Raw genomic sequence first — 25,484 nt, 5'->3', positions numbered from 1 at the left:
ATTTGGTTAAATATGGATGGTACGCAAATATGACCAGCAATCAGTTGTCTTGCACCATGAAGAGAGGACAACACAGAGCCCAGTGAGCTCCTGTACATCAAGCTGCATCTCAGAATCTTTCCCTTGAGCAGCAACACCTCTCAAGGTTACTCTTGAGCTTGAGAAAGTCCTTATCTGAGACAGATATAAAATAGGCCACTAAAGGTGCTCTGAAAGTAATACCTCCTATTTATTTCAACAAAAACTGCGACAGCCACAAAGAGCACGGTACCGCTATTAGATAGAGCAGATTCTCATCTACAGAACACTACTTTTTAACATTTTCAGCACTGATAAACAGGAACATGCATGCCATGCTTGTAACAACCTGCACCAGCAGAGGTAACCCACTGTCAGCACTGCTGAACCACACCATCCACCACCTCATTATTTTCACATTATGTTTGGCCTCCACCAACATTCAGCAAGCATCAGTGAATACCAGTGGACGCCATTTAGTCCACATGGTGGAATTCAGTTCCACCTCTTGGCTCCTTCCACACTGCCATGTCAGATACCGTTTGACAGACTGCTCCTCTGCTGCCATCTGTCGCACGACAACAAAATGTAAGGGAATACTGGCGGGAAGGTTCAGTCTTTACTGCTGTACCACCAACACCTGCCTCTGATATCATGAGGCAACATCATAGAATAAGAGGCATTACTTATGGAGTTGAACTTGTAATATATAATACCATTAATGTATGCAACAGAACAATTAACATTTTTTGTTAAAATGTTAAAAAAGCAACAAAAACTGAAGTAGTGGGATATTTGATCTTGCTTTTGTGAACATACAGGCTTCATTAAATCACTGTTTTGTAGCAGTAAAGTACATTGTTGCTCATCTCTTATGAGTGAGGTATACAATTTCATCCATAACACATACATAAAAAAAAACCCAACCCTGCTACAGTTGCACATTCTTGCAGAAGATTCTACTCTGAGGCTGATCTCAACACTTCTAAGCACAAGTTAAACCACATTATCCCTAAATCAGCAAAATGCTTTGGTGTCTGCTAACCAACATATAGGGAGGAGTTCCACCAAAGCAAACCATAAAATAGTTTTTCAGATATTTCCTCCTCCCCTCTTAAAAACTCACTAGAAGAATTTACCTTTCAAGGATGGCCTCCTTTGTAGGAAGGGACAGAAAGTCATTATTTCCCTCAGTATCTTCTGTAAGAAGGTTTGACACATGGAACACACAGTAGAAGAGAGCCTGCCTCTCCTGAAGTGCCACCACCATCACCTGGAAACATCATGGGTGGCAGCATGAGCCATGGTCTGTTCCTTTAGTTGGTCCCTGCTGATCAACAGAGAGGTTGGATCAGATGATCTCCAGAGGTCCCTTGCAACCCTTACAAGTCTGTGATTCTGTAACACCAGCTGTGCACCAACTGAGTACAAGGAGCTTCTGCTTCAACAGAGAAGCCCATTGGTAACTATGAGAACGTGACAAGTAATGGGCACCGCTAGGCATATGCTTCCCCTGCCAACTTCAGCCATCATAACTGTGATAAGAGCTTTACTTGTGCTTTACATTCTGCCAGCACATGCAGTAATGTGAGAGTATAAGGGCAGAGCAGGAGAAAAATCAGTGCCATGCCTGGCTAACCAGCGTGTCACAGCATCTGCCATTAAACAATCTCTCTAAAATCCTCCCACACAACAAAAATCATGATATTTTAGCCTGATTTTTCAGATGAAATGAGGAGTAAGTTATCTTGTTGTCTAGGTGTTCCTTCCCTCCATAACTTCTGCTTGTATTGACCAGCTGAAATAAATTTGATACAAAACTGAGCCTCAAATATACGCTTCCCAGAAATTCAAAGCCCAGAAAGCCCACAGAGGATAGCAATATTGAGAAGCTGCACTGTTGTCTGACCAGCCTGCTCCAAAGAAACTCTGAACGATAATTGTGTTCCATTCCCTGACCCTGTATTTTAATTCTTCCATCTCAATCTGTCTAGACCTCTGTCCTTCTGCCTGTTCACCTTCCCCATCCCTCCCATCCTTATCTATCTATGTACTCTTGTTCCACCTGCATCTCTTTCTAACTGGCACAGCTTTACTTTATGTCTCTATCTCTGTTCAGCTCCAGCCCTCTTTCTCCCTCTGCTCAGCCTCTGTTTCAATCCTCCCTTTTTCTCCCTTCTCTGTTTTCTACCCCTCTGTCCTGTTTTGTTGATGCTTCTTCTACAGCCCACTGTCCCAGTCACGCTCTTCTGATTTTCTTGCCCAGCTTCCTGTCAAGGATTTATGTCTGTCCCACTCCCTGCTACTCCCTTCCAGTCATTATTGCTCTGTCCTAGTGCCTGTCCCTCATCTGGGAGCCACTTTCTTGTCAGATTCTTAGGAGAGTTAGTCTTACTGCATAAAATACTTAACCCTGACTGATTATATTGGTCTGATCAGAGCAGACATTCTTGTATCTTTGTCAAAGCAGGAAGGCTAAAATCTTAGAGCACCATCCGCAACTTCCCCCAGCCTCCCTGCAAAGGCATGGTGGGAATCAGCCTACAAAAACACTATGAAGATTTGAAAAAGCAAAGGGAACCCAGTGGCGGCCCTGCACTAACTCCAAAACAGACAGGGTGAGAGCAGAGCTGCAGTCACCCTGCACTAGATACAAAAAGCTGGGGAAACCAGGAACTGCAAATCTGAGCCAGTGACAAAAAATAGCAAGCCTGGCAGCAACAGCACAGAGCTGGCCTCACAAAAAAAAAAAAAAAAAAAAAAAAAAAAAAAAAAAAAGCAGTGGAGGCCAGCAAAAAACAGCACCCAAAAAAGCAGTGGAAATCCAGCACCATCCTCATGCCCACCCCTGCAGAAAATCAGGGTGTGAGCTGAGCAGCCCCTTGCTGCAGACAGGAACCCCACCCAGCAACTTCTCCAAAGCATCTAGCAGGGTTTAAGAAGCCCTGGGGTCCCAACAAGGCACAGCTGTGCCCAGGCAGTCCCAGCCCCAGGTGCACAGCACCTGGTCGCTGCTTTGTTGACATGGCCAGGCATTGTTAGGGCTAGCCCAAGGCCTTGACAAGTACCCCAAAACTTTTGGACTTGGCTCACCCAGGCAAGGATGTCCCCATGCATGTCCCACTGCAGAGTCACAGATGTTACCTTGCTATGTAGGACATGGTGACAAGAATGGGATAAATGGTGCAGGGTAAAGATTGAAAGGATGAAGTGTATGGGATGAAAGATGTGGGGTCAAGCTGTGGGCAAATGGAAGGATTTTGGATGGTGCTGGTGTGAAGCCAGGAATTGCACTAAATGGTCCTTGTGGGTCCCTTCCAATTAAGGATACTCTATGGTTCTATGTTTCTGTGAAAAATCCTAATCTAAACCACAAATTGCATGTGAGTTTCCTGGGCAACATCTCAGGGCCCGTGAGAGCAGAATATTAAAGTTGATTTGTTTTGGAGGCAATTTTGAGTTATGCTGGGAACGTGCCCTAGTATAGCCTAAAAATATGGAGTAAAAAAGGTGGAAAAAGGAGGCTGCTGTTTGGAGCATTGCTGGCTCTCGGGGAGGTCTTACTGTTATTTGTTTTCTGCACAGAATAGGAGAAGCATTAATTTGATGATAAAAGTTTAAGGTTTAAAGCTGATCATTTTTATTTTGCGTGCAAAGAGGGGAAACAAAGCTGGAGAGAGGTTTGGAGCACAAATCGTACAAAGAGTGGCTGCGGGAACTGTGATTGTTCAGTCAGGAGAAGAGGAGGCTTAGGGAAGGCCTTATTGCCCTCTACAACTGCCTGAAAGGAGGTCGTGGTGGGGTGGGTCAACCGCTTCTCCTGTGTAACTAGCGATAGGACTAGAGGGAACGGCATCAAGTTTTGCTAGGGGAAGGTCATGTTGGACATTAGGAAAAAAACAGTTCTCAGGAAGTGATGAGGCGCTGGCACAGGCCAGCTGGGGAGAGTGATGGAATCATGGTCCCTGGAGATGTAGCACTGAGGGCCGTGGTTAGTGGGCACGGTGCGGGCGGGCAGGTGGTTGGACTGGATAGTGTTCCAAGTCTTTTCTAACCGTAACGATCTCTTGATTCTATTCTGTTCTGCTTCTGTGCTTTGAAGCGCCTCTCTAAAATTCATTCAGCCTCCCAAAACCTTGCATCCTGAAGGAGTTTCTAAAAAGCCGAACAAATCCCAGCTGTGCCGATTACACTTTTTAGCACTTAACCGAGTCCCGGACGGTGCCCCCTGCACTTTGCCAGCGCCAGCCTTCCCTTTGCGGGCCCGCTCCCCGGCGGCTCGAACTCGGAGCTCCCCAGCCCCTCTCGGGGCGGTCCCCGCGTTGGCCCCGCCCGGCGGAGCTGTTCAGGGCGGCGGGTGCTGAGCACCACCGTTCCAGGCAGCCGGGCGGGGCCGGCGCCTCCCCGTGCCGCGCTCGGGGGGAGCCGGGCCCGCCGCCGCCGCCGCCGCCGCGTGGGGCCATGGCGGCGCTGGTGCTGGTGCTGCTGGCGGCGCTGGGCGGGCGGGCCGTGCTGCCGGGCGCGCGGAGCGCGGCGCCGCTGTCCGACTTGCGCTCGCAGATCTCGGGCGTGGAGTCGCTGCTGGAGGAGTTCCGCCGGCAGCTGCAGCAGGAGGAGCCGGGACCGCCGGAGGCGGCGGGAGGCGGCGGAGAGCGCTGCGGCGGCGACGGCGGCGGCTTTTCGGCCAGGCCCGACTCCATCATCCGCACCAAGGACTCCATCGCGGCCGGCGCCACGTTCCTGCGGGCCCCGGGAGGCGCGGCGGGATGGCGGCAGTGCCTGGACGCGTGTTGCGCCGAGCCGCGCTGCACGCTGGCCGTGGTGCAGGGGCCCGGGCGGCCGAGGGCGGCGGCGGCGGCGGAGCTGGGCTGCTTCCTCTTCAACTGCACGTACCGCGGCCGGCCCGTCTGCCGCTTCGCCCCGCACCGCGGCTATAGCGCCTACAGCCGCCTCGCCCCGCCGCCGCCCGCCGCCGCCGCCGCTTCGCCCCGCGGGGCCGCCCTCGTCCCGCCCGCCCTGCCGCCGGGTAAGGGCCGCCTCGCGGAAGGGACGCGGGGAGCGCGGGCGGGAGCCTCGCCAAGATGGCTTCGTGCGGGGACAGCGGCGTCCCGAGCGCGGAAATGGCGGCGGCCCCGGGGAGGGCACAGCCCGGCGGGGCACGCTGCGGCACGGCCCCTGGGCCGCTCCGAAAGGGGTCTGTCTGCCCGCGTGCCGCCCCTAAGGTACCGCCCTGCGCGGGTTTCCCGTGCGCCCGATTTGGGGTTGAGCGCTCTTGAGAGCGCCGGGGTCAGGCTGATGGAGGGGTCGTGATTTCACAGAGCGGAGGTGGAGTGGAAGCTCTGTGTGACTGCCAGTGTCAAGGCCACGTGAAAAGCAGCGGTCTGATCAGCCCTGAAGGGTATTTAAGCACAGTACAATCCGGAGCAAAACTGTGTCAATGAAAACAAGCCTGTATTGGAAAGCATAAAGTCGATTTCCTGAATTCTGATCCACAGAGCCTGCGCTCCTTCCCACCTCCTTCAAGTACCTTCCATTGTTGAATGGCTGCATCTTAACTCTTGCCTTTATTTAATTACCTTCTGCTGACAAAATTTCCCAAATGTCCTCCTCCATAAAAGCCCGCTTTGACATTCATCTTTGGAACAGACACATGTGAACAAATTGCTGTGTCTGTCTCCCTGCCCAAGTAACCAGTCACTGCATGCTGCCTGAAGGAAACCTGGTGCTGCTGTGAGTGGTGTGCACTGGAGGCCTCCGATACTGCTCCCTTGACCTCAAACTGGACTATCAGTTCCACGTGCAGTATAGGAACACAAGTGGAGGCTCCTTTATATGAAGGCTTTCTGGAGGAGTTCTGGTAGCAAAATGTTTTTTTGCTGAAGGGCCTAGATAGTTAAGCTAGAAAACTATAGGGAGACATTTGTGGAATTGAGACAAGCTGGAAAAACCCAAGGTAAGGCTTTGACATTTACAGGTGAGCAAGTGCTAGATAAACAGTATTGTTAATGTACCAGCTTCTGGTAATTGCATTTTATAATCCTTTATGTATGCACTCGCAAGGTAGAAGGGTTAAGTCATGGAGAAATTGTCATCTTTGAAAACCTTCAAAAATATCTTCAGATGTCCTTCATCATTCTGAAGTGCCTTAATTCCACCAAAATGTGGCCCTAGTGTGGAGTGCGGTTCTGACATGTTATAAATAGCTGTTGAAATGTTAACCTGCCTTTTAGAAGTCCTGAATTCCGAAGCCTTGCCTCTTCAGCTGCTTTTGTAAGTATCAGCACTGGGCTAGCAAAGCCATTTCTGTTCCTAATCTGCAAATTGTTCCGTGTCCTGTTGGGTTTATTTAGGAGTCTGCCCTGCAGGCGGTATCAGAAGCAGATTATGATTTCTTCATGCAATTAAGTCAGAGCTGAAGCAGAGCCACAAAGGAGAATGAAGTTCTACTCAAACATCTGCCAGCTTTGACATAAACCAGGAAAGATAAATAAAATGAAGATTAAATTATTTTGCTGGCTGGTATCATGTTACCTCTGCATTCTTGAATTACGCTGAAAATTAATCTGGACAGTGCAATGAGGATGGATCTCTTTTCCCTTGTGTCACCACATGGTTGAATTTGGGAAATTCAGGAAATATCTCTGGTTTCAAGATTTTATGTCACCAGGGTATCAAGCATTACCTGTTCTTTCAGAGTACTGTAGTGTTGGGTCTTCTGTTTTCTTTTGGTTAGTCCCAAACCCACATCTGTCCATAAATATGGTGTCCTTGTAATTCAGAAGTATTTCTGAGGAGCAGCATACAGCAGTCACTGTGGCAGTTTGATGTTGTTTGTGTTGAGGAGCTTCGGTCATCTGAAACCAATTGAAAGTTTAGTTCTGGGAGCAGTGATGGATACGCATTCTTCAGATGGTGTGCACCACCCAGGAGGGTCTGTGGTGGGGTGAGCTTTGGAGGCAGAACTTCCCAGTTTAAACCAGAGCCTTGATTTTTCTCTGAGTTTACACCCAATTTATGCAGGTTTAAATGGTGGATTTATTTAGCACATGCAGGCAGTTTGTGCTGTGTTAGCACTGAAAACCCACTGAACACCGAAGAAGAAAACCTTTTTGCCTTTGTTAGGCAAATTCTTTAATTCTGGATGAAGAAAGACTATTTGAGTGCCTCAGCAGAGACGTGCAACTTCTCATCTCTAATACTCACCACTGATGTGCAGTGGGAGGTGCAGCATTAGGATATAATGACATCATGGGAATTCTGTAGTGAAATAGCCCTTTAATGCCAAGCCCTCACTCAGGCATCCAGCTCGCAGCTCTGCTACTGGAGGGCCACATCTGTGTGATTGAGAAAGAAGAAGAAAATCAAGTCTGTTGTGTTCCCCCTACTTACAAAAGAGGGGTTATTTATAAAGTTATAGCCCCTTTTAGTTCACGGCGCTGCCCCAGCCCATGCCACAGTCTCTCTTTTGTTTGTTTTTTTCGTTGGTTTTTTTCTTTGATGTTGATTTACCTTTCTGAAAATATTCTGGGAGCATACAAGCAGGTGTTGTACCTTTATCCTGCATTTTGACAGGAAGGAATCTCTGTGCCAAGCCCCAGCACAGCTCTTGCCAGCAGTATGGCTTGAGCTGCTTCAGGGTAGCATTTGTCTGGGAAGGGAATACATGTCAGGTTGGATATTAGGAAATATTTATTCTCTGAAGGAGTGGTGAGGCAGTGGCACAGGCTGCCTGGGGAGGTGGTGGAGTCCAGGGATGATGCACCATGTGAATGTGGCACTGAGGGACATGGTTATTTGGCATGGTGGTGATGGGCCTGTGGTTGGGCTGGCTGATCTTAGAGGTCTCTTCCAACCTTTATGATTCTATGATCCTTACTGCAAGGGAGCTGGGGCTTGCCTCTGTCTCAGTGTTAGCAGGGAAACCATCAAGTCATGTAAAGCAGACAGGTGGCACGCAACCACTTCCTAAGTGGGAAGCAGAAGAATGAGCTGTGCCATTTTAGACCCAGGTCAGTCAGGCTCATTGTCCTTTTTTGACAGTGATGGGTAAAGTAAATAATGTATAGAACTGCACATTATTCATAGATACCAAGTAAGAGTTACCCTGGCACTGTACCGTTGGTGTTTAGTAACAGTGTACTTTGTACCTAAATGGTACTTTTTAAACATCCTTGCTTCTGAAAACTGTGTGTGTAAACATTAGGCAAAACTTCCTGCGCCAGCTGGATGAGTAAGAACTGTTTCATGCTTCCTTATATCAGATTCTATTTTAAGTTATTTGTACATTTTGCTATGTTCAGGCACTTCCATTGAAATTTTCTGTTTGTGAAGGCTTCGTAGGAGTGTCTTAGAGAAAAGCAACAGGGAGAGGGTCTGCTCTTCTGTCAGTGGCAATAATGTGTGCCACTGCTTTGTGAGCTTTGTGCCTCCAGGCAGGTTCTTGAGTCTGGACAAGAGTGCATGCCAGGCAGATCCCCACACTGGTAGTGAGCACCTTGCCTTTCCTCATGCAGCTCTACCCAAACAGAGAGGATTTACAGGCATGGGCTTAGGAGGTGCTTTTCAGAGTTGAATGTCAATGTTCTTTGCATCTACCTTCTTCATTCAGCTTGCTGTATTCCCTGGCTGTTGTGTGTTCATCCTCCTAGAAATGTAAGGAGGATGTCTCCTGCAGATAATTAGGACTGAAAGCTCTATTTTCAGTAAATCTGGTGTAGTTTGAGGAAGGGAGCTGTTGTGGATTGCTTGCATGGGGTCAGAGGGAAAGCAGAGAGCAAAGAACAGAAAGCACCCTGCCACTTCAGACTGCCAGAAATACATTTTGCTCAAGAGTATGAATGAAAGCTGGTCAGGGAACTGCAAAAAGATAAGATCTTGTGGCTAGAGTAATCAGTTGCTGACATGTAGAACTAGATTTTATCCTTCTCTTCCCTGTACTTTCTGAATGCTGCAGCCAAATTACTTAAGCCACATCTCAGGCTGTTTCCCTTAAGGTAAAACAGATTTACTTAGAGTCACAGAACAGCTTGTGTTGGAAGGGACCTCAAGGTTCATCAAGTTCCAACTGCCATGCTACAGGGATCTAGCCAGCCTCTAGATCGAGTACGAGATCAGAAGGTCCAGGTCCCCATCCAACCTGGTCTTAAAACACCTCCAGGGATGGGGGCATCCTCAGCCTCTGTGGGCAACCTGTTCCAGCACCTCACTGCTCTCTCAATGAAAAACTTCCCTCTGACATCTCATCTAAATTTTCTCTCCTTTAGTTTAAAAACATTCCCCCGTGTGCTGTCACTATCTACCCACGTAAAAAGTTGATTTCCCTCATGTTTATAAACTCCCTTTAAATTCTGGAAGACTGCAATGAGGTCTGCCCACAGCCTTCTCTTTTCCAGGCAGAACAAGCTCAGTTCCTTCAGCCTGTCTTCATAGAAATTCTCCAGCCCTTGGATCATTTTCATGGCCCTTCTCTGGACCCTCTCCAAAAGCCTCACCTATTTCCTGTGCTGGGTGCCCCAGACTTGGATGCAGTACTCCAGCTGGGGCCTTACAAGAGCAGAATAGAGGGGAACAATCACCTCCCTGTCCCTGCTTGCCACCCCTCTTCTGATGGAACCCAGGATACTGTCGGCCTTCTGGGCTGCAGTCTTCCTTAGCCTCACCTGAAAAGCCTGTGCTTTGATTGGCTAAAGTATTTAATACTCACAGGTTTAATCAATAAGTATTGTATTTAGAGTGTCATAAAATACCGCAGCCTCTAAATAGTCTGAAAATCAAGTGTATTACATCAGACACATTAACGTGGTGCTCATTTCTGATCACTGTTATCATTATGTTGTGCGCTGTTTCACTAGGATGTCAATTTACACTGAACAGCCATCAATCCTGTGAGAACATATCACAAAAAGAGTGTTAAGTTATGCAGAATACTTTAAAAGGTGTGCAGCAACTGACATCTGAATATCTACGTGGTTTGAATTAAAATCAGCCTTCTTTAGTTCAGATTAAAAACGCATTGATGCTGGCAGTATTAGTGAAAGATGCACACACACAGAGGATTTCCATGCCAACGTGCTTACAAGGTAGCAGCTATTTCCTGAAGATGTCAGTGAATATTGAGCAGTGAACCAAATTGTATGTAGATGTTTCAATGAAGAAAACACAAGTTTGTTTCCTTAGTTGACTCAGCCTCTGAAGAGCTTTTCTTTTTCAACATGCACTGAGTTTGGAGGGCAGCAACAGAGCGCCATCTGACTGCACACTCAGTTAACAGATGCAGACACGCTGAGGGGGTTTCACTGCATGGTCTTCCCATGAGTCTTGGGAAGATGGCTGCTGAGTGCTGAGTAGGGTTTGTCCTCTTATTCAGGAAGTTGCACAGCAGTGAATCAATAACTTAACCAAGAAAAATATGTTTTATATAAGTTATTACTGAATTCCCTTTGAAGAATGACCAAGCCTCTCTCTCTCTCTCTCTCTCTCTCTTTTATTTTTTATTTTTATTTGAAGAAGAGGAATTTGATGAGCCTCCAGTGTGCAAGGCAGGACAAGATCTTGTGCTGCAGTCACCTGTTGACTGGGTGATTTTGGATGGTCGTGAAAGTTCGGACGACCGTGGAATTGTGCAGTATGAATGGACGTTGCTGCAAGGTGATTCATCTGTTGAAATGAAGGTACACATGGAACCGCACATGTAGCCAGTTATTTGCAGGCTGTTGTATTCAGTGCAGCTCAGGTTTAAATGCAGGGCTAAAATAATAAATGTGTTTGAATGAGTATGGCTAACAAGCACGCTAATTGGGAGGACTGCACAGCCTGAGCTTTTATTTCTTGTAGGTCTTGCAGTTCATCTATATCCAGTGTGGCAAGTAACAGCAGCAAATGTGTAGGTTCTAATACTGTACTGTGTTTCAGCTCTGTTTTCTTTCTCTGTTGTTTGTCCTCACTGAACTTGGTTTTTGGCTTATGTGATCCAGATTAGAGACACTTCAGTGATTCTGAAAGTAAATTTTCACTAACAGACTTCTGTCAATGCTTGTGGAGAAACTGCAAGGAAATGTGTGATGTAGGCCTTGTTAAATATCTTGATATCCTTTTTTATTATGTTGTGATTGGGTTTCAGCTTAAAATTAACCATCGTGAAAGGGACTCTCCATTCTACCCTTGTTTACAGCTGCTATAGGAGCAGCAGAAAAGGAAAGGAAAAATGTTTCAAAGCCAGAGTGCTTGCTCACAGCCTGTATATAGGCCATGGTGTTCAGGGCTCACTGTTAAAAGGGTGTGTACCATAGACCTTACTGTTGTGGAGATGCTGCTCATGGATAGGAAGACTTTATCAGGACCAGCAACAGGAACAGTCCAATATTCAAGAGCCACCATTAAGTCTCTTTCCTGCTTATAAGCTTCTTAAATAGAGACTAGTCTTTTATTTATTTAAACCTGCTAAATTCTCATGTTTGTCATGGTGATTTCTTCATATTCAGTAAATGAAAACAGCTTTAAGAGGCTTCTGCTTAAACAGATACTTCTCCATTGTGTTCAAATGAGCAGGTATTTCTCCCACAAGTATGTACCCTGATGATTGTCCTTGGGACCTTAATTTTTAGAGATGAATTGATAGTTGTGATCATTCATACATATTTAGTTTGCTAGCCTTAGTGCTTTCGTTGTCATCCTGATGCCAGTGGATTTCTTGTGGTTTATTCTTAGTAAACTGTACATGAAACCACAGCTGCCAGGGAAAATGGGATTGTGTTTATTTATGATAACTGGCACCTGTTTGCTTTGTACTTAGGTACCAGAAGTAAATAGAAACCACCAGACATGGAAAGATTGCTATGAAGAGCTCTTATTGTATTGTAGACAAAAGCCAGTATTGTGGGGGTTTTTTGTTTCAGTTTTTTTGTACTGTGACTGCTTACCTTAAGGATACTGTGCTTCTCAGATTGCTATCCACGTGCTGTAGCTGAGAAGCTTTGTGGCAGTTGTGGTGGATCGTTGTTTTTTTAATGCTGATTATCTGGAAAGTTCTCTAGTTAGAGCCAAAGTTTGGAACAAAGCAGGTACAGTCAGGCATCCTTCAGGGCAGAATGGGGATGAAAAGGAAAGCACAGGGATGGTGTGTTTGAAGTCAGCTGTGCTTCTGTGGAACTGCACTGAGAAGGGAGTTGTACTTTGCATTTCATGAGTTTTAAATACCACACTTGTTCTCCCAGCAGTCATGGTGAAGGACAGCAGATGCCTTTTAGAACATATTTAGTTCTGCAGTACAATAAACAATAATAATCTGCAGTGTCAAATCCATCCTGAGGAGGTAACCAGTAGGAGGCTGAAATAACAGTATATTTGGGTAAACACAAATGGAAAGATATTTCATGTTGGGAAATCAACTTCCTGGAAGAAAAAAATGAATTTATCAATATACTTCTTTATAATGGTAGGCCTAGGACTCTATTAACATATTTATGGAAATTCCAGCTCTCTTTGTGTGAAAAGCATTGGATAGAAATAAAGCACCTAGTCCTAGAAGTTACAGACAGATCCTTTATTGTAGAGAGCAACGACGTCACTGCTGCCTACAACTTCCTGAGGAGGAGAAGGTGCGAGAGAGATGCTGGTCTCTTCTCCCTGGTCACCAGTGGTAAAACATGAGGGAACAGTGTAATACTGTCCAAGGTTGGTTCAGAGTGCACGTGAAGAAAAATGTCTTTACTGTGAGCGTGGTCAAACACTGGAACAGGCTTCCTAGCAAGGTGACGGATGGCCCATGGCTATCAGTGTTCAAAAGGACAAAGTCCTCAATAATTGGTTGGCCCTGAAGTCAGGTCAGGCAGCTGGAACAGATCTCTGAAGGTCCCTTCCAAATGAGCTATTGCACTGTATTGTATACTACTGTATTGTGTCCTACTCTGCTCTACTCTACTCCAATCCCATTTTTTTTGCACTGTTTCCTTTACCAGGTACCACAGCCAGGAACACTGAAGCTGTCACATCTTCAGGAAGGCACATACATTTTCCAGCTCACCGTGACAGACACTGCTGGTCAGAGGAGCTTGGATAACGTCTCTGTGACCGTTCTTCCCATGGCTCATTCTGCAGTAGGTGAGAAGCTGACTGCAGCCATTGCCCATATGGCACCAGGGTATGCCGCTCAGAGCAAGGGCCTCCACGGAGGCAGAAGTTTTATTCTCCATTTCTACCATATTATTTCACCTGTTTGTTGTATAATAACATTTCTTTCCATTTTGAGTTGCTGTTTCAAATTGAGGAAGCAAACATCACGTTTGTCAGTGCAGTAATACTTCAAGCTTTTAAACATTTATACCTATACTGGTAATAAGCAGGTAGGGTTGGAAATACTGCTGTGTGCATCAGACACACTGTAACTGTTCATTATGTGGTCGAGAGGGGCATGGAACAGGACAGGGCTTGTGCTATTGCGGAGACACAAGTAAAAGCAGTTAATAATATGTATGACTCACAGACTAGTAATAATGATATTTGTCTGCATCTGTAGGCTAAAAGGTGGGATGGTTTTGTATTTTCATGCACTTAAGCTTTACTATGTAGTGTTGGTTAAACACTGAAACCTTCTGTTATTGTGAAAGCCAAAACTAGAACTGACACAATATTTTTTAAACTCTGAAGTTGAGAAACGTAAAAACTCAAAAGGTAGAAAGGAAGACAGATTGCAGTGGCTGTTTTGGGCTCTTTAATGTAATAACTTCCAGTTATGTTGTAATTAGCAAGATGCTAATACAGATCTGCTGCTTTGGCACAAAGTGAAGGATAAACCAGCATCGTTAATGTGTTCGGCTGACCCAGTGAAAGATCCGCACCAGTGCAGTATCACCACGTGAGAGGGTTGTTCCAGTGGCAATAAATAGGCATTATGAAAAACCCCTTAAGAATCTGTTTAATGATATCTATGCTTCAGTCATGGGTAATAGAATCATATTCATTAATGCTTAATTCAGCTGAAGCAGCCAGAGAATTTTGCTGGGTTTTTTTGGTTTTTTTTTTTTTTTTTGCTTTGAGCATGTGAGGCATCTCTTGGGTAAAACACGGATAGGATTTGCTTTTTTTCTTTTTTTCTTGTCCCCCAGTTATGTTTGAAATTCAAGCACTACTGCTGTAGTTAAACCAGTGCACAGTGCTTCAACGCATGCAGGACCTGCTCTGTTAGGAGGACTGAAGTTAACAAGATGCACTTCTAGAGTATGATTTGGGGTCTTAAAACATATTCATATCCAACTTTTAGTCATTGGTGCAGTACTTACAGTTTGGATTTGTCTTTTGGTAATTTGAACACTGTTTCTCAATAGCCTGTGCCGGGGTTTGCTCTCGCTACCAGTTTATCTGTGATGATGGTTGCTGCATTGACATCACATTTGCCTGCGATGGAGTGAAACAGTGCCCCGATGGCTCCGATGAAACTTTCTGCCAGAACCGTAAGTGCCACGTGGGACAACACTGATTGGGAAAGCAACTGCAGATTGTACAACCAAAGGGAAATGATATCCCCATTCATGGCTTCTCCTCTCATGAAAAAGCAGCTTGCTACCAGCATGGAACCACCCATCAAATACAGTATGTGAGAAAGTTTTGTCCACGTACAGCAGGTGCTCAGAAATCAATTCCTTTTTTTTTTAATGTATATAAAAATGATCAGAGGTCCCCAAATGACAGATTTTGAGTTGGCTTTCAAAAGTGAAAAGATCAGTTCTTTCTGTCTTGATCCGGATGGGTGTCTCTTAGGTACACTTGAAGGCATAGCCATGTACCTCACCAGAACGTGAAAGGCCAGCTATTTGAGCATGCAGGGGAGCCAGTTGTTTCACTGCTGTTCTGTTAGTTTTCATTATTTGCAGTCAGTGTCAGCCTACAGTGTAGCAGTAGAGTAGAGCAGTGTAGCAGAGTGAACAAAAAACCATCAGAGGGTGAACTGGCACGATGGCTAACCACTCTCACTGATATTTCAATTGCTGGATTTCACTTCAGAGTTCATGGGTATATTCTTGCTCAGTAGCTGACTTTGGGCAACTAGTAACTGCTAAGTATGTGGAACTCATGTTTCATCATATGTCTGAATGTGATGAAGTTGTTTAGTCTAGCTCTTGAGGTATACTTGCAAAGTTCTCCATCAGAATATAAAACTTCTGATTCTTGTTTCTGTAACATAGTCAGTCCAGGCCGAAAGACAGTGACTCACGCAGCCCTCAGCACTACCCAGCAAAGGACTGCAGGACTGACTGAAAAGACAGATGAGAACTTACCTGCAGAAAACACCCTGAAAGCCACTGTCAGAAATCAACTGCTTCTTTCAATGGATGCAGACACATCTAACCAATCGCTTTCTCAGGGACCAAAGAAACAAAACAGTGGATTTGTGAGAGGTAAGAACTGAAAAACATCAGTTTCAGTAGATCACCCTATCTTGAGGAAGAAAATATCTTTCACTCTAACCTAAATAAAACTGGCTTCTGGTATCTGGTTGAGAGAAAGCTTCTGCAAATGTAATAAATAAATAAATAAATGGAAAAGCAGTTTGCAATAGGGAAGTTACCACTGGGTATTGCTTTATAAATTTCAAGTCTGTTTCTTATTAGATGCAAAATGCAAAGGGAAAGTTAAAATGTAGAAATGCCACACAGATAAAAAAGTACAGTCTAAGGAGCAAATCATGCAGTGAGCGAAGTGCAAGCTCTGTCTTCCACAGTTTCATCTGTGTGAGCTGATGTTTTTATTTGTAGGGTGGTACTTCAGCAGAATGTAGCAAAGTACAGTTCAACTTGAGTGGAAGTAATTGTATCTCTTCTGGTGCTGATTGATCGCTGGTTTTATCATTATCATTATTTTGGTTTTTTTGTTCTGTTTTCCTTGAAGTAATATCTTGACTATTATGGGCACTTTTTTTCTGAATTGTACCTCTGGAGCAGGAGAAATCTTTCGTCACTGTGGAGTAGTCTGTGGTAACAAACAGCCCCAAGTCCTCAGCAGTATTCTCCATACTGGCTGCAAGCCGGCTGTGAGTCACTGTGTAGTGGTACTACAGGCACCAGTCATCAAACACTGCCTTGGTAAAGCTCCAGAAGCTGCAATGAAATTGGTGTGCCTTTTAAGGCAGCCAAAATACAGGTGGTTCCTGCTGGGAAATTAAAATGACCTGAAATGGCATTTGAATGAAGACAGATCTGTGGGCAGAGCCTTAAATGAGTGCAAGACCTCCCATTTTTATTTCTTCAGAGTTTGGACAGATCCTTGCTCCCCCAGGATGCAGCTAATTATAGACGGTGCTATTTTCTTCTTACAACAGAGCAGTGCTTAGTGCCCTCTGCTGTTGGCTCTCACGAAGGGCGCTTCCCTGGTTCACACTTGGATCTCCTGGTTCTTGAATTTCATCTGTGGAGACTGCAAGGATGGTTGATTTAGTTTAGAATAACAGAAGCAGAAAGTGAGGGTCAAAACTCTTAGTGGTGAGCACACTCCCTTGACAATCCTGACTACTTATCCTTTCTCCAGGCACACGTGTTTTAGCCAGTGATTACAGAAAGTTCAACAGCCACTGTGCTCATATGCTTTAGGAAACCTGCTTTAGCAGGGGGTTGGACTGGATGATCTCCAGATGTTGCTTCCAACCCCTAAATTGAGTTATTCTGACCAGGAGAATATTATCAAGGGAAATTTATTCCAGAACACCTTATCCTCCCAATAATTTCACTGTTCCTAATTTCCCTTAACCTGCTTTCTTGACTCTATTAGCCCCTCAGATTTGGTTCTGATTTTATATAATTTCTTTGTAAAGATTTACACTTACGATATAAAAATGTGAAAATATGCAAAGTACAGACTGTCTAAAAATGCTACCTGACCTAGCAAGGGCTTTAGTAACAGCAGAGTTATAAAAACAAAAGGTCATTCACTGTTGCCAATGGATGCCCCCTATTCTGCACGCCTGCAGAACCAGTGAGGTTCCCTTACAGCAGTGTGACTCCAGGGGAATGCCAAGTCCAACACAGAGCTTGGGAGCTAAGTGCACCGAGTCTTTTGTAACAGACTCACAATTTACTTTCATCCAAGCTAGAAAACCAAATATTTTATTCCATAGTTGGAGTGGATGCAGGAATAGGAATTTGATGTCAGTAGAGGAACTCTGCAAATTTCCCTTTGCAGACATACCTCCAGAGTGAGGTAACCCAGACTGCATCTCCTCCAAAGGCCAGCACAGCAGTTCTGCATGGCTGCCTCCATAGTGCCCAGGCATTCATTTCCAGGGAAGCTCTCAAGCCAAACTGTGTGTTCTGGCACTGCTGCACTTAAAATGAATTCAACAAAAGAACAGTTGCAGCAATGGGCTGGGTTCTAAGCATCGGCAGCTGTTCTAGCAACCATGCTCATGTAGACAAGTTGAATTCATAAGCAGCATGAAGATTTTCACTTGCGTAGCAAACTCAAGTGTATAATTAACCTTACCAGCTTTGCATTCCCCTGGTCTGTGCATCTCTCCAGGCTGTCCAAACCAGCTGTTCTGTACTGTTGAGGGGTGGGATTACAACACTTGACTAAGTGCCCAAGCATTAATCACGTATTCATGAACAGCAGTAGCTGTTACTGAGAGCTGACATACTTTTGCATCTTCCCAGTACCTACATACTGCTTCTCTGTGCGGTAGATAACAGGCAGAACCAAGGTAGTTTGGGCAGCCATCCTATGTATTTCCTGCTTTATAAGCTAGAAGGATGAAGGTAACATAACTTGGAACAGTCTCAGCTGTATGCAAGTGCTTTTAGTGTGCTTTAGCTCATACTGATCAGTCCATACCCTCTTATGAAAATATTTTAAAGAGAATTTACATCCTCTTTTGTTTGTTTGTTTGTTTTTCCTGTGGAAAGTGGGTTTGAATGAATGAAGTGTGCTGTGGTTTGTGCTGCTAAAAATGAATTTACATTTCAGCATCAGTTTCACATTATTTCAAAAATGCAAATCAGCGTTTACTTGTCTTGCTTGGCTTTATACAGATAACAGTTCCTCAGGGAAAAAAACAGATGATAAAAGTGGAAATGGCATAATAGTGCCAAAGAGAGATCAGCTCGGAGATGGTCGCCCAGTCCCAGAAACAGGTGAGCCTGACCACGTGAACCCATTTTGAATTACATTAGAATTTTTTGGCCAGGCACTACAGACCCACACGTTGCAGTCATGGCCTGAATAGTGCGCTTCCATATTCTGAATGATCCATGATTCCACATCCATGATGTGATCCCACATTTTAGTTTCTCAGTGTGAGCTGCACCAAATGTTATCACCAAGTTGATAGGGCAGCTGTATTTTTATAGAACAATTTGAGTTTTTCCTCTACTGTTTTCTCACTGCATTAAGTAAAGCATAATCTCTCCCACCCTTTCCGTAGGTGCTGTACTGCCGTTGGCCTTAGGCTTGGCCATCACTGCTTTACTGCTGCTTATGGTTGCTTGCAGACTGCGTTTAGTGAGACAGAAGCTTAAAAAAGCTCGACCCATTACATCTGAAGAGTCAGATTACCTCATCAACGGGATGTATCTCTAAGAATCAGACTTAGGTCTGTCGTTTTCTCCCCTTCCTCCTGTGTCCATGAACCTCTGCCTCTACAAAAGGACCAAAATCTTTAGTTAATTTTCAAACATAGAAGCTTCCATGATAAGGAACACGTCCTCCCCTTCAGTGAAGAATACAGATGTGAGTGGGGTGCCTGTGTTCAGAAGCTCAGAAGTGTTCAGGCTCCAGAGGGTAGCTCCAGCTGGCTGTAGAAGATGCCACAAGGTGGAGAATCCCCTAGGGAACTTGAGGTGCCCTCGTCCTCCCCGTGGCCACCAGGACCCTAGGGCCAGAGAGCTGGGGCAGCCAAGACCAGCAGGCCCCCATAGCGTTTAGCAGGGATGGAGGACAGCTTGCCACCACCCTGCTGCCACCAGCATGCTCTGCTCTGGGTACAGAGATGCTGAAGACCAACATGAGTGTGCCATCCAGCAGAGATGGATGTCTGTACTTTCCATCTCAGACACTTGGAACGTTCTCATAAAAAAAAAAAAAATTGTTTTGCTTTGTTAACTAAAAGGAATTGCCATCTAAACACCAGCATTTGTATTGACATTTGGGATTTAAGGAACAGAACATATTTTCCATTCATAGTTTAAACCTTTGTGCTGCCAACAAAGTCAATGCTTACTAAATGCTAAAATGAAAAAAGCAAGCACTCAGAGGATAAGTTGGGACTTACCAGTGCCTGACAGCCATTGTGTGTGATCCCAGAGCTACATCTCTCCCCATATGGCAGGGTTCAGCCTTTTGTATCCACAGCTCAGCATGCTCCACCCCGTGACAGAGCACTGGGTGGTGACTGTTGAAGGCAGCAGCCCCTGCCTTGCTACAGAGACAGGTTAGCAGTGTTGGTGTTGTGCTGGGTGAAAACCAAAGTTAATTCTAGGCAGATGGGCACAGTCAGTGAGGCTGACGCTTCCAGCAGAGTGGTTAAACCTTGGTCGTGCTTCCTCCACAGCAAGGGGTTCGTGCTGGTTGATTCTTAGCTCCCTGCAAAGCTTGAAGGCTTCAGCAACACATCCTCACCCCAGCAAAATTCTCATAGAATTAGAGCAAGTAATCGATATGTGTGAGTGAACTTCAGGTGTGTTAACAGTAAATTGTGTACAGTACATGTTATATATACACACATATACATAGACACAGTGCTGTCTACCTTTGTTTAACTGTCCAAGGATGTTGCATTCATCATGGGTCCCAGTAGGAATGGAGGCAAGATGAGGCATGCATCTTTTTGTATGTCGTCTTTTTACTTTGGTATCTTCAAGTCTACGAGAGCATTGCTATGGTATACAAATAGTTATTTGAGTTGCTCAGTCCTGATTACTTTATGGAAAATAGCTCTAATAAACTATTTTATTCATACATTTCTTGCACTGCATTTGTCTTCAGCTACCAGGTAAGCGTTCTTACCTTCCTCTCAGCGGATAGGAGATCCCACAGTGTGACACGGTGGGCGGACAGAAGTGTATAGAACAGGCTCTATGAAACGGCCTTAGAAGCAGCAGGGATGTGTAGCAGGGTGAAACTGTAGGGACATTCTGTTGCAGGAAGACTGATAAGAGGCAAGGCGGAGCTCCTCTCCTACCCGTCATGAGCACCAAGAGCACAGCAGCTGTGGAGTTGGGCTGTCAGCACTGCTTCACAGGGCCTTCCTGCTGAGCGAGGCAGAATCTGGTTGTTCAGACTGTGGCAGTTCATGGTGTCCAGGAGTCTCTTTTCTGCTATCATCCATTTCACACCTGGGAGCACAGCTCTTCTTCCCACAGCAGGCACGGCAAATCATGTAACACTTTAAAGATCATGTTATAAATACAGCCATCCAGGAACGATGCACTGCCCACCTGCTTAGGGTGCATTTCCTGTCACTGAAAAATCACTGCTTGGCTTTGCTTGCAGTTTAATGAAACAGCAAATCCTTCTTCACCATCTCCCAACAGCAGCAAGAAAAGCAGCGTAGCACGGACAGGGCAGCAGCTACCACTGTGTCACAGTTATCTGCCCAGAGACTGCTAAGTGAAGGTGGTGCTTTCTACAAGCTGTTTGCCTTCAAGTGACACCAAACCTCTGAGCAGCACACGTCAGGGAGCCACGACCTACACACAGGCTCCTGCAGCCCTCGTTGCAGCTCCCAGGGCTGGCTGCACACTGCCCACCTTAGCCAGAGAAGCAGAGAACACTGACTGCTCTGGTGGTACACAACAATGGATGTTATTCCTCTAAGTATTACAGGAGAGGTCGTCAAAATGTTTCACTGATGTGTCTTAATGCCGATCAAGGCACACATTTTGGTTAGATTGCTTTTTTCTATTTTGAATTGCTCTGCTTTTCAGACCAATTACGTACAGGTTAGCATACAATCCATTTCCAAGTACCAGGCAGCGCCCACCAAAACTATCTGCAGTTCAGAATCCCATTTTTCTACACAGTCCCATTGTGCAGTCCTGTCCCAAAGGCCCCGCGTGGGCAGTTCCAAAAACACATTTGCAAAAGTGCTGAGACCACTTGCTTTTCAAACCCTAAATAAGGCATAAAGTTCCGGTCCCAGACTGCACACGGTGAGCGGGAGGTGGGGAACAGGGCAGCACAAGCACAGCACCACACAAAGGCCTGCCCACATCAGGAACAGGTTTGTTTTGCTGAAAGAGAACGAGCAAAAACTAGAAAGGATTCAAAGAGAGCTGACAGATCATGAAAGAAAGAAAGAAAGAAAAGCCCAGAACCCTACAACTGGGAGACCCAGGCAGCTCCCCCCAGCCACACAGGGCAGGCAGAAACAACACTGCACACACACACAACTCAGGGGCCTGGTGAGAATGTGCTCACATGCTCCCCAAACACACTGGTGCCTGCTGCACCATATAACTGCACTTACTCCCCAGAAGGTGTCAGCAGGCTCAGGAACTGCTGCCATGAGCTGCAGCACATTAACTAACTGAAAACAGACACGTTTCTGGGCATTCAGCATTTTTTATGTGGGCTTGCTTTCTTTTTGGATGCGTGCAGTCCTGTGATGAAGGCAAAAGTTGTAGAAATAAGTAAACCCAGACATCCAAATACAGCTTCCTCTCAATTTATTTGGCAAAGTAGCAATTCAGACATTTCACACAGCATTTATTCAAGCTCTTCGACTCTTGTGCACATCAACTTGCCCTCTTCTCCAAGAAGCTCCTACTTCAGAACCACTGCTCCAGCACAGAGGGGTCTTCATTCCCCAGTCCCTAAACGCTGCCCCTGCATGCTCCATCCTACCCAAGCACCCGGACCGCCACCAATTCCTTCTGCGGAACGGGCGCCTCGTCGCAGCCTTGGTCCCTGAAGCGTTCTCCCCACAGAGCTGTGGCCAGGTCTCAGCTCTGTCACCTCTCCTGCCTCAGGGTGGCTCGTTACGCCGTGTCCAGAGACAAGAATTTGGAGACAGTTGAGCTCTTATCTTTCCTTCGATTGATTAAATTAGTGAGATGATGTAAATAAAGCTGATCTCAAACTGAACGATACAGTGACCGAAAGGCTGAACATTAGCATGCATCATTCACTTCAACACCAACAACGAGATTCACAGTTGATTGTGGGTTAGTACAAATTTGTCAGACGCAGACAGGTTTCTCAGAGCTGTGTTTCCTAGGATACACACTGTACTAATTCCTTTGTAAGGCTAATCCTCGTGTGCGTGCTGCTCCCAGGCCGCGCTCACACCAGGAGGTGGTACACTGACTTCCAAACGTCTACATGGACTGATACACTGCTTTCACACAGGAATGGGACTGTGCTGGCCCTCAAAGGGGAGGTTATTTCAAATGTTACCTCCTTCATATCCAGAGGCCTTAGAGTTTTTGAACGTTCATGCTACCAGTGATTAATCCTATCACAAAATATCGCAGTTCCGCCATGGGCACCCAGATGCATTTTACAGTGACCACGATGGCTGTGTTTATACTGGCTATTTTATTCTATAATCCTTTTTATCATTAAGAAGAAAACAACAACATGCTGCCTGCAGTATTTCCTGGTTGCTCAGGGCTGAGTGAGAAGAGTCAGACACGCTTCTCCACTTTCCCAAAGCAGCTCAATTTTTCCAAAGTTTCCTTTTCCTATATCAGAAGAACATCAAGCTTTTTTTCTGCCCCAAGCTTTCTAGCCTCCCAACTGTTCTTCCATATGAACACTGAACAATTGTAGGTAAGAGTACAGATTCCTACTCATTCTACGTGTATCATGTTTTCCTTGTATAACATAAGGAGTTCCAGGGTGCTCAGAGTCAGAAGACAAAGAGAACATTAATTCAGCACACGGCCTTGTTAAATGCAGCTTTCACTTTGAGCCAGACTGGACATTGATCTGTTTCCTGTTTCTAAATAACAGAAAGATCCATATGTCTGCCACATACTGATGGCAGTGCTCCACACAAGCACAATCTTCCCTCCTGCTTTTAGCTTTATTACCCAGTGACCGGGCTGCAGCTTGCATTGTATTTTTGGAGGTAAATCTATGCTTACTATAACAGCAATGAGCTACAAACCAAAACAGTTTCAAGTCTCCATTAACTAATTTCAGAAGGAAAGGGAAAGCCATGTCTTTCATGTCCAACTCTAACAGCAATGTTTAATAAGAGCAGCCAACTCTGATGTTTTGAAATTCAATATATACAAATGCCTGGTTTTAAGGTAATAAAGCAGCTGATTGTATCTACTACATGCTAGTCTATGACACCATGTCAAAAGCTTAGAAAAGAAGTTCATCTCCTTTTAGTAGCATCTAGCAGACACTGGAACACAGAAAACCTGGTATTGCCTATGTAGTGTCATAAGGTGCACAGAAGCAGTTTTACCAAGGGACACAGGAGCCAAGAGAAGTGAGTGTTCAAGTACCCCCATCAAAATTAGAGTTCACAAGCTATAGATCTTCATCCGCAGTTCATCTGCAGAAATTCACTTTGAACAGATGAAAGTAAAATAAAGGCATGTTAAATAAAACAGTGCCCACATAAAACTTTCTGCCGTGTCTTTATCAGATTTGCCTTGAGCATCTAAAAAAATAAAACAAACACCACGCTTTTCCATGCTGATAACAACAGTATAACGAAGTCCAAAACAAGCTGCAATGCTGTTGGTTTTCAAAAAGCTTTTAGAACTGGAGATGAGCAGTCCACTGTAACACTATGTTTGGGTCAAGATGACGTAGCTTTTACAATTCATCCCTGCGGAAAGAAAACACAGGCAGTTATGCTTTTACTCCCTCTGGAAATGACAAAGTCTTGTTACTGTATCAGAACACATTTAAGAGCTCAAACAGATCTGCAACATTTCAGAAACCCCTTCAAGCATTTAATCAAAAAGAAAAGCAACAGCAATCCCATATTGTCTCAGTTATGTGAGCTATTGTGAAATACAGGTCCCTCCTCTGCTTCACATTTACTTGAGTGAATGTTTCCCACACCACCAAAATCAGTAACTCTGTAAAGTCACTCAGCTGCCTGTCACCCAGCCTCCACTGGCTCCATGCTGGCAAGAAACTGAGCCAGCTTACTAGACAGAGTATTGGCAACAGCCATTCATGGTACATGCCAAAAAGACAAGATTAACTACAGTTAGTCTCTCAGAAAAGCTGGGAATGCAGAACATCAGGGATTAGAAGGGACCACAAAAGATCATCCAGTCCATCTACCTCACACATTATAAAGTCTGCATCAATTATTTTCTTTCTTTCTCAGAGGTACTCTATTAACTCCTGAAGGATTTATATACTAAATCGCAGTGTAAGATTTGGAAAGGGAGTTGTTACATCAGAAGGAAAATCAGGAAGGAGAAAGGATGCTTCAAGAAGTCTCTAAATTACTGTGAGGAAACTAGAAAAATAAAGGCTTTTGTTCCTACACATGGTTTAAAACATACTGAAACAGGAAACCCATAGACCCCATGTTCCAACAGTGAAATTATATCTCTGATTTGTTTAAATATTTCCGAAGCATTAACTTTAATGCCAGGTCAAAACTGAAAGCTGTGCACTGACACTATGAATGTTGGAAAATTTAATTGGGAGCCTTTGTTTTTTCCCCCTCACTCACCCACAAGGGACAAGCAATCTATGAACTGAGCTTGCTGCACTTTTTCTTGTACGTGCACCATTCTCATTAGCCAAAGCTAACATTTGAGTTAACAAAACCTTCACTGATGTGATTGCTGGCTCAGTACACTCCAGTACTTCCAGCTATCATGCAAACTAACCCACAAAAAATATAGCACTACATGCATACAAGCAAAAGCTTTGAAATTACACAGGTGTTACTGTACACAAATCACAGCGCATGGAATGGCAACATGCACATCATTTTAAAAGCAACTGAAAAGGCTTCTGCAACCAGTTCTACCTATGGCAGACAGAATACAAATCTTTGGATTTGTTAGAAAAATATTTGCATTCTTTGCACTTTGCACTGCCTTCCATAGTGTGGGTACTGATAATACAAGCTTCAGAGTGTCACAGAAATAGAAAAAGCAGAAAAAAGCAAAAGGACAAATCTTGGGAGCAGGAAGATAAAAATCTTCCAAACATTTGGCTGTAAATGGGTCTCTATAATTTTGTGTTTCATGGAAGAATTATTTGTTTGCTTTGAACAGATGAAATAAATGAACCTCTGCTACTGAGTTTAAAATGCAGTGCAGGTGACTCTTAGCCAGTTACTCCACTCTTCCTTAATGCCTCCAGGAGCTGTGCCACCTGTTGATATTTACATCAGAAATACAAAAATAATGACTCCTGTTACTGCTGGCTTGATCTCAACATGCCTCATGGCATCCTGAGTCCTACCACATCCTCTCAAAGCTTTGCAAAAGCCTGGTCCTTTACTGTGACAAACACATCTGGATCCTTCACACCCAAGCTAGACCCTCAAA

General features: G+C 44.9%; 3 protein-coding genes across 4 annotated transcripts in view; 1 reads left to right on the top strand and 2 right to left on the bottom strand.

Moving 5' to 3' along the window:
• Positions 1–25,484, bottom strand: part of PLEKHG1 (pleckstrin homology and RhoGEF domain containing G1) — a 521,486-nt gene that overhangs the window by 357,524 nt on the left and 138,478 nt on the right. The gene's annotated exons all lie outside the window — the stretch shown is intronic.
• Positions 4,480–19,954, top strand: LRP11 (LDL receptor related protein 11). Its single transcript, XM_065731920.1, has 7 exons — positions 4,480–5,044; positions 10,525–10,688; positions 12,975–13,116; positions 14,340–14,465; positions 15,198–15,410; positions 18,033–18,134; positions 18,425–19,954. Exons 1-7 carry the CDS (start codon positions 4,480–4,482, stop codon positions 18,577–18,579), a joined length of 1,467 nt encoding a protein of 488 aa, XP_065587992.1. The 3' UTR covers positions 18,580–19,954.
• Positions 23,167–25,484, bottom strand: part of PCMT1 (protein-L-isoaspartate (D-aspartate) O-methyltransferase) — a 31,434-nt gene continuing 29,116 nt past the window's right edge. For both annotated transcript variants that reach the window (XM_065732261.1, XM_065732250.1), the window contains exon 8: positions 23,167–23,788. Coding sequence is in view for 1 of the 2 variants with exons in the window: in XM_065732250.1 (XP_065588322.1) it covers positions 23,776–23,788 (13 nt within the window). In the remaining variant the exon portion in view is untranslated. The remainder of the gene's footprint in view (positions 23,789–25,484) is intronic.

Source organism: Cyrtonyx montezumae, unplaced genomic scaffold (genome assembly GCF_038088225.1).
Source record: "Cyrtonyx montezumae isolate F1298 unplaced genomic scaffold, pur_monq_1.0 scaffold_0, whole genome shotgun sequence".
Taxonomy (NCBI): Eukaryota; Metazoa; Chordata; class Aves; order Galliformes; family Odontophoridae; genus Cyrtonyx; species Cyrtonyx montezumae.
The sequence above is the reverse complement of the archived record's forward strand: the minus strand, read 5'-3'. Positions and strand labels throughout refer to the sequence as shown.